Source organism: Phocoena sinus, chromosome 3 (genome assembly GCF_008692025.1).
Source record: "Phocoena sinus isolate mPhoSin1 chromosome 3, mPhoSin1.pri, whole genome shotgun sequence".
Classification (NCBI taxonomy): domain Eukaryota; kingdom Metazoa; phylum Chordata; class Mammalia; order Artiodactyla; family Phocoenidae; genus Phocoena; species Phocoena sinus.
The window spans coordinates 84,189,658-84,198,569 of NC_045765.1; the positions used below are offsets into that span (position 1 = coordinate 84,189,658).

The 8,912-nt window shown below is 39.4% G+C and overlaps 1 protein-coding gene across 1 annotated transcript; it reads left to right on the forward strand.

Annotated features, from left to right (window-relative positions):
- The first annotated feature begins 505 nt into the window (after positions 1–505).
- Positions 506–8,030, forward strand: LOC116750427 (heat shock protein HSP 90-beta-like). Its single transcript, XM_032625075.1, is given in 5 exon segments — positions 506–6,299; positions 6,302–6,361; positions 6,364–7,021; positions 7,023–7,312; positions 7,315–8,030. Coding segments are annotated over 5 exon segments (2,142 nt in total). The 5' UTR covers positions 506–5,881.
- Positions 8,031–8,912: the final 882 nt, after the last annotated feature.

Sequence of the window (8,912 nt, forward strand, 5' to 3'; positions counted from 1 at the left end):
TTAACAAATTCACTTAAAGAGAATGTAATGAGCGTTCTTGTTCAAGAATAGAGTATATATTTTGCATTTGTTCAAGTTCATGTTGAACAAATGCAAAATGTGTCATGTGTCTTTCAGGAGTGTTTTAAGGTTTACCACATATAGGTTTTGGACATTTCTTAACTTTATTCTTAAATATTTGTTGCTGTCATAAATGGGGGTTTTATTTATCTTCGTGTAGAGAACTTTATATTGAAACTAAACAAACTCTCATCACCCCTACAGTTCCCTATCCTTCTCCTTTTACCTAAATGAGTTTTTTACTCTATAAGTCATCCTTCTGCATGTATGTACATCCTTTTACGTATTTTCTGAAATCTAAGATATTTTCAATCTTTCCACATTTCAAAATGTAGAAGCTAAAACTTTTCTCAAATTCAGTCCATCACAAGAATTCTTAAAAAAACACACTTCAGGAGACTTTCTTTCTTTCTTTCTTTTTCTTTCTTTCTTTATTTTTGGCTGTGTTGGGTCTTTGTTGCTGCACGAGTTTTCTCTAGTTGCAGCGAGTGGGGGCTACTCTTCGTTGCGGTGCGTGGGCTTCTCATTGTAGTGGCTTCTCTTGTTGTGCAGCACGGGCTCTAGACGCCCAGGCTCAGAAGTTGTGGCTCGCGGGTTCTAGAGTGCAGGCTCAGTAGTTGTGGCACACGGGCTTAGTTGCTCCGTGACATGTGGGATATTCCTGGACCAGGGCTTTTAACCACTGTGCCACTGGAGAAGTTCCCTCATTTCTTTCTGAGGCAGGTTGATACAGTCTGTGATGACTAGAGGTTTAAATGTATTTAGGGTTGTTGTTTTCTGTCTGATAATCTAAATTAAGTATTGTTCATAAGATTAAAAGTTATCATCTCCTTAATACTAAAACCAGGATTTTTAATGTTAAAGTTCTATTGATACCTTTTGGTTAACTGAAAAACTAATTCACCCGTTGTTTTTTAAATTATTGCAGCCATTCTCTTGACTTTCCCTTATAGCAGTAGAATTTATGATATCACAGGAAGAATGGTCATTTTCTCTGCTTCAGTCACTCTTTTTAGGACTGGATGACGATAATATAAATAAGTCTACTTTAAAATACATAAAAGCATCAAGAGTTTTAAAACTAGCTTTAGGAGAGATCCATAACTACTCCTCCCTCTAACCTGAAGAGATGCAGAATATGCAAGATGACCAAAGAAATTCTGGATTTAAAACCCCTGTGGTAACTATTGATCAGCAAAACTCGAACAGGAAAATCTATGGCTAAATTCATGTGATTATTATCGTGCACAATCTGCTATTAAATTGTTTCTGTTTATCACTACATAACCAATATTCTTGGTTGTGGGGAAACAGCTGAACCACCCTGCCAACTTTAGAGACTCAACTTGTGACTTCAGTCATGGTACAGCCAGCACCTCTACAATCAACAGCAGAAAACAAGAATGTTCTCTTATAATAAATATTAGCAAAGGGTATGTATATTTCCGTTCTTCAGATGACTGTGTTGGTTTAATCTAATTTTAGTTCAAAGATCCATTTGTCTCTGGTTCTGCATCAGAGGCAAAAATTACTTTATTTGATTAACTGAGGTCTGGGAAGAATTCTTCCATATGTCGTGATATTCAAGTCTAATGCATTCATTAGGAAGAAACAATTCCATAACCTAACATAAATCGTTTCAAATTGGAATAGTCAAAAAAAAAGTTAATATGCATATAGAATTTCGTGTGTTACATAAGCATGTGCAATCATCTAAAATTAAAACTAATCATTTTGTATCAGAAGCAGTAATAAAAGCCAAAGTTCTGCCTCATTGTTCTCTAGTGAAGCATGAATAATTCATGATTCAGGTAAGTTTCCCTTCTCCCCTGAGTCTTCCACAAGATTTTACCAATTTCATTACTCAAAATGTGTCTCTTAGGGCTTCCCTGGTGGCGCAGTGGTTGAGAGTCCGCCTGCCGATGCAGGGGGACATAGGTTCATTCCCCGGTCTGGGAGGATCCCACATCCCGTGGAGCGGCTGGGCCCGTGAGCCATGGCCGCTGAGCCTGCGCGTCCAGAGCCTGTGCTCCGCAACGGGAGAGGCCACAACAGTGAGAGGCCCGCGTACCGCAAAAAAAAATAAAATAAAATAAAATAAAATAAAATGTGTCTCTTTAGAGCATTTTAGCTACACTAGAATTGAACTAACACTAGATGTCATACCTTCTGATGTTACTCTTTGTAGATCTGTCCTTCAGCCCTCTTGCAAAGCAGAGTGTGACCAGGTCTTATGGGACAAAACAAGATCTCAGGGCCTGGCCTTGCTTCAGGGCTTCCCACTCTCCCTGAATGTGGCCTGGCTCCTCTTCATATTCTCCAATGTTCTCCTTGAATTCAAATTTTTTCTCATTCAAAAGTATGTGGTCCCATCTATCCTTTCCGGAAAGCTGCCTATAATGAAAAATTAAAATTACCCTCTTTTATACCTGAAAACACTTCTTCTAATAGCAGTTTCTACTTCTCAATAAATGCCCCCAACAATAGTGTCACTAGTTTCATCCATCACATATATTAATTCATTTATTAACATTAAATATTTATTGAGCTTCTACTGTAGGTGATGTGCTACAGACAGAAAAAATCTCAAAGTCTGCCTTCAAGGAGGTGACAGATGTAGCAGGCTAAATGCTGAAACACCAGTGGTAAGAGGTGCTCTTTCACATGGACTGGAGATGTGAAAACAATGACCAGGGGTAGAGCGATTAGCTCTGCACATAGACTGCAATTGAATCAGCAGGTATTTGGGGGGAAATTGAAGAGGTTTCTGCCTGATTAATTCTATTTTGTCTACAAAGCAGGATTTGAGATTCTTTCTTGAGAGTCATGGTGGTTAAAAGGTATGAGGAGAGTAATAAAGGCTTGAAATAGTCACCAAAATGATGGAGAAAGACAGCTGATTAGGAGAATTAGGATAAATTCCAGTTAGCATAAAAGATCAGCATACATTGGAGGCCATGAATCTGTAGAGGTTCCATATCAACCTGGTTGTGTGATTCTCCTCCATGGATGGTAGAGTGAAAACAAGGGACCAAGGTAAGCAGTGTTTATGTGTCATAGATCTCTGCCAGAAGGAAGGAACTGAAGCCAGGACAAGGCTGATAACCTGAGAGATGATGGAGGGATTAGGAGACAGGATACCAGGGAGTAAGGCAGTATGAGAACCAACATGGTATGATGTTTTAGTCATGTAGTAACATGCAGGGGTCTAAGATTTCATCTGGATCTAATCTGGTTGAAGGATCAGCCATGGAGCAGGTGACTGAATGGGAGGACTTCAGGTGAGGAAGAATGCAACAGTTCAATGAACTCCTATAAAGCCTTTCTTGGTGTCAGGTACTGTATTAAGTCATGAATCAGACCTTATAAGAACTAAAAGAGTTCAGAGTAAAACTGGTAAATATCCCATTTAGTATGTGGTAAATAATAATTGAGATGAAATGCCCAATTATAGTAGGCATACAAAGGAGAAAGTATAGTCAATAACTTGGCAAGTTCAGAGAAGACTTTGTTGAGAAGGTAGTGCTTGCCAGAGTTACTCAAGGGAGGGTAATATTAGGAAATAGACAAATGACAGTGATGAAGAGGAGTTGACGGCATCCAGTCTCATGACTTCCAAGTGAGAGTTGCAAGCACCAAAAGAGTACAAGAGGAAAATATCTCCCCTCCAATATCTCTAGCTGTCTTAAATCCCACCTAAACCATTCAGCACATCATTGCCTCAACTACTGGCCTTAAGTACCACTTTCAATACTTCAATTTCCTCTTTAAATCCTTCCATTTCTTTCTAGTTCCTTCACCATTAAAATAAGAAACCTCAACTCTTACATCAGAGAGAAATGAATGTTGTAAAGGCCTTTTGTTTTCCTTTCCCCTCGCTCCCTGTCCAATAGTATTTCCCATCACTTACCTATCATGTACTTCTGCGATGTGTCATCTGCTTCCCTTCTCTCTGATTCATAAACACTCATGCCCATTTCCACATATTTTCCTCATCTGTAATATTTCTCCCAAACTTCCCTTCCAAATTAAGTCATTTTTCACAGTCTGGCTGAAGATCTGTGGCTCCCATGATGCCTTTCCTTGACTATCTCTGAATTATTTTACTGCATATTTTGGTTTTTAGAACTGTGTTATCTCCTGGTATTCTCTAATAGTTCACGCGTGATAGATTTATGTTTTCAAATAAGGTCCCTGAGGACAGAGACCTTGTTTTATACCCCTAGATTCACACAGTGGTTTGTAGAGTATTGAACACAGAATAGGTGCTTGAGAGGCAAATTAATGTGGTAGAAGGTACCTGAGTCGGGAAAACTCATATTTTTAAAATTCAAGTTTTACCCTTCCAGCTAAATTCTCTTTATCTGTGAATTGAGGAACCTGGACCCATGATCACTCAGATCCCCTTCACCTGCTGCAGTCTGATTCTAGCAATACTAATTATTTTATCTATTTGACAAGAAGTTATGATAATGCTCACCATGCACATCATATTGCTTTTTTTTTAAGATTCTATCACATAACATGCACCATATTTAATAGGATAAAAACTGAATCTTCAACATAAACTTTAATTGTAAGGGTCAAGCTCAATGTATGATTTAATATAGATAATGAACAAATATTTATAAAATTTATTCATTCATTCAGCAAATATTTACTGAGTACTTATTATGTGTTTCAGGCACAATTCTAGACTCTGTAGGACACAGTGGTAAATAAAATAGACAAGGTCTTTGCTCCCGTGGAACTTATATTCTAGTGGAAACTGACAGATAGTAGGTAAATATATAATATAATGTCACATGTGCTACATCACTCATGTCAATAAGTGCCATGAAGAAAAATAGAGAATAGAAAAAGGATAGAGAGTCATGGGGGTGATTACAGATGAGGCAGTCATCTTAATTTCAATTCCATACAGTAAAGATATGGGCATTCTTGTAGACATGACATAGACATGTATAGGTGTAAACATAGATACAGGTATAGATATACAGATAAATGTAAATGTTCTAGATACAGTACTATGTGCCACATAATGAGCTAAAGTGTGTCATACTCACTAGTTTATTTAATTTTCCCAACAATCCTTTGAGATGTACTACCCATTTTATGAATCAAAAAACTCATATTCAGAGAGTTTAAATAACACATCAAAGTCACTTCCCTAAAAGTGTCAGTGCTGGAAACCACATTCTATTTGTGTGCCATTTGCATAAGAAAATGTGTTCCATTGAGGTTCTTGCACAAAAATACTCAAAATAAGAATAGGAAAATAAACCACCATGTATTCTGATTACCAGGAAAGGCAATGTTTTTTCATTTTAAGTATGTTTTAAAAAGTCATAGGTCCTTTGTTTATTTAAGAATTGTAATGGAATATTATACCACCATAAAAGCCAATAAAATAGCTAAATATAGAGATCTCCAAGGTATATTGTTATATGAAAAGGCAAGGTGTAAATATGTAATATATTATGCTGAAGTTTGTATATAAAAGTGGATGGACTTTTTATGTGTGTATATATGCATAAGATATCTCTAGCAGGATACAAAGAATGTTAGTATCAGTGGTTGCCCTAAAGATGAGTAAGAAGGAGGCTTACTTTTCACTGTATGTAATTTTTATCACTCTTAAAACTCTATGTGCATGTATTGCTTATTGAAAAATTGGTTTGAAAAAATTTACTGGAATAATTAATGTCAAAAAGACACCCGAGCTCTTGAGTCACCCTCGTCCACCCCTGTTGTAGCGAGTGAGGTTGAGTCAGTCCTTGCCCGCTCAGCTCTCTAGTATCTGCGATTCTTATTCTTTAAGATGGCTGAGGAAGTGCACCGTGGAGAGAAGGAGGTGGAGACTTTTGCTTTCCAGGCAGAAATTGCCCAACTCATGTCTCTTATTATCAATACCTTCTATTCCAACAAGGAAATTTTCCTTCGGGAGTTGATCAGTAATGCTTCTGATGCCTTGGACAAGATTTGCTATGAGAGCCTGACAGACCCTTCCAAATTGGACAGTGATAAAGAGCTGAAAATTGACATCATTCCTAACCCTCAGGAGTGCACCCTGACTCTGGTAGACACAGGCTTTGGCCTGACCAAAGCTGATCTTGTAAATAATTTGGGAACGATTGCCAAGTCTGGTACTAAAGCATTTATGGAGGCTCTTCAGGCTGGTGCAGACATTTCCATGATTGGGCAATTTGGTGTTGGCTTCTATTCTGCCTACCTAGTGGCAAGAAGGTGGTTGTGATCACAAAGCACAATGATGATGGACAGTATGCCTGGGAGCCTTCTGCTGGGGTTCCTTCACTGTACGTGCTGACCATGGTGAGCCCCTTGGGTGGGGTACCAAAGTGATTCTCCACCTTAAGGAAGACCAGACAGAGTACTTAGAAGAAAGGCGGGTCAAAGAAGTGGTGAAGAAGCACTCACAGTTCATAGGTTATCCCATCACACTCTATCTGGAGAAGGAAAGTGAGAAGGAAATCAGTGATGATGAGGCAGAGGAAGAGAAAGGTGAGAAAGAAGAGGAAGATAAAGATGATGAGGAGAAGCCTAAGATTGAAGATGTGGGCTCAGATGAGGAGGATGATAGTGGCAAGGGTAAGAAAAAGAAGACAAAGAAGATCAAGGAGAAATATATTGATCAGGAAGAACTGAACAAGACCAAGCCCATTTGGACCAGAAACCCTGATGGCATCACCCAGGAAGAATACGGAGAGTCCTGTAAAAGGCTTACAAATGACTGGGAAGATCACTTGGCAGTGAAGCACTTCTCTGTAGAAGGTCAGCTGGAATTCAGAGCATTGCTGTTCATCCCTCCTCGGGCTCCTTTTGACCTCTTTGAGAACAAAAAGAAAAAGAACATCAAACTCTATGTCCACCATGTGTTCATCAAGAACAGCTGTGATGAGTTAATACCAGAATATCTCAACTTCATCTGTGGTGTGGTTGACTGAAGACCTTCCCCTGAACATCTCCCAATAAATGCTCCAGCAGAGCAAAATCTTGAAGATCATTCATAAAAACATTGTTAAGAAGTGCCTTGAGCTCTTCTCGGAGCTGGCAGAAGACAAGGACAACTACAAGAAATTCCATGAGGCGTTCTCTAAAAATCTAAAGCTTGGAATCCATGAGGACTCCACTAACTGGCGACACCTTTCTGAGCTGCTGCGCTATCACATCTCCCAGTCTGGAGATGAGATGACTTCTCTCTCAGAATACGTGTCTCGCATGAAGGAGACCCAGAAGAGAGCAAAGAGCAGGTTGCCAACTCTGCATTTGTAGAGCGAATGTGGAAGCAGGGCTTCAAGGTGGTGTACATGACAGAGCCGATCGATGAGCAATGTGTGCAGCAGCTCAAGGAATTTGATGGGAAGAGTCTGGTCTCGGTTACCAAGGAGGGTCTGGAGCTTCCTGAGGATGAGGAGGAGAAGAAGAAGATGGAGGAGAACAAGGCCAAGTTTGATAACCTCTGCAAACTCATGAAAGAGATCTTGGATAAGAAGGTGAAGAAGGTGACAATCTCCAATAGGCTTGTGTCTTCACCCTGCTGTATCGTGACGAGCACATACGGCTGGACTGCCAACATGGAGAGCATCATGAAAGCCCAGGCACTTCAGGACAACTCGACCATGGGCTACATGATGGCCAAAAAGCACCTGGAGATCAATCCTGACCCCCGCATTGTGGAGACCCTGCAGCAGAAAGCAGAAGCAGACAAGAATGACAAGACCGTCAAGGACCTGGTGGTGCTGCTGCTCGAAACTGCACTGCTCTCTTTCGGCTTCTCGCTTGAGGATCCCCAGACCCACTCCAACAGCATCTACTGCATGATCAAGCTAGGCTTGGGCATTGATGAAGATGAAGTGACAGCAGAGGAGCCCAGTACTGCTGTTCCTGATGAGATCCACCCCCGCCTTGAGGGTGATGAGGATGCCTCTTGCATGGAAGAAGTAGATTAGGAATTTCTACCTGCAGACTTTTTTCCCTCTGTATAGTGTCCCCATGGCTCCCTCAGCAGCAGCCACAGTGGCCTTGGCCTACTTGGTTCCTTCTGCTGATGTCTAGTGATTTTATTTCTGTCCTTCTGTCTAAAGCAGGATATAAGGGCTTCAAGCCCTATCCCTTTCCACATTTGATATGGGGTTTGAATGTTGTGTATTGTGTTTTTTTGTTTGTTTTGTTCTGAAATTAAAGTATGCAAAATAAAGATGATGCAGGTTTTTTATACAAAAAAAGAAAGACACTGAAATTGTTGATAGAATAAGCTTTTGCAATTAGATCCTTTTCTTAACAAGGCATACACATTTTCCATGGGAGAGCTTTCACGTGTGGCCACACTGAAAATTAATATTATGAGAAGCTTGGCCGACTTTATGATTGTTGAATCACAATCCTCTACAACTAAAGAATAAATGAACACTTGGACAAGTAGAGTAGGAGGTGATGACACTGGAGAGTAGGAAGTGAAAACATAAACAATCTAAACACTATAGTTAGAAACAGTAATTCTCCACCAGACATCCACAGAATAATAGGATCCTAAAAGTTTCTTTAACCAGAACAGAATAAAGATTTGGGTTATTTTTTAAAACTTTCCTCTTATATGACATTTTTCCTTCAAACTTTCAAGTCTCCACCAAAAACTTGTGAAGGAACACGTTATTCACAAGAAAGTGGTTGGAAGTAAGTGAGAAAATATCAGAAATCTCTTTGTATAAAATTTCAAGAATGTCAAATGCCAGTGTTATCCTGTTATTTAATGTATTTTAAATATAAAATGCAGTTTATACTAATCATTTGCCCTTTTGAGTCATGAAATGTAAGTTTTTAGCTGTAATAGG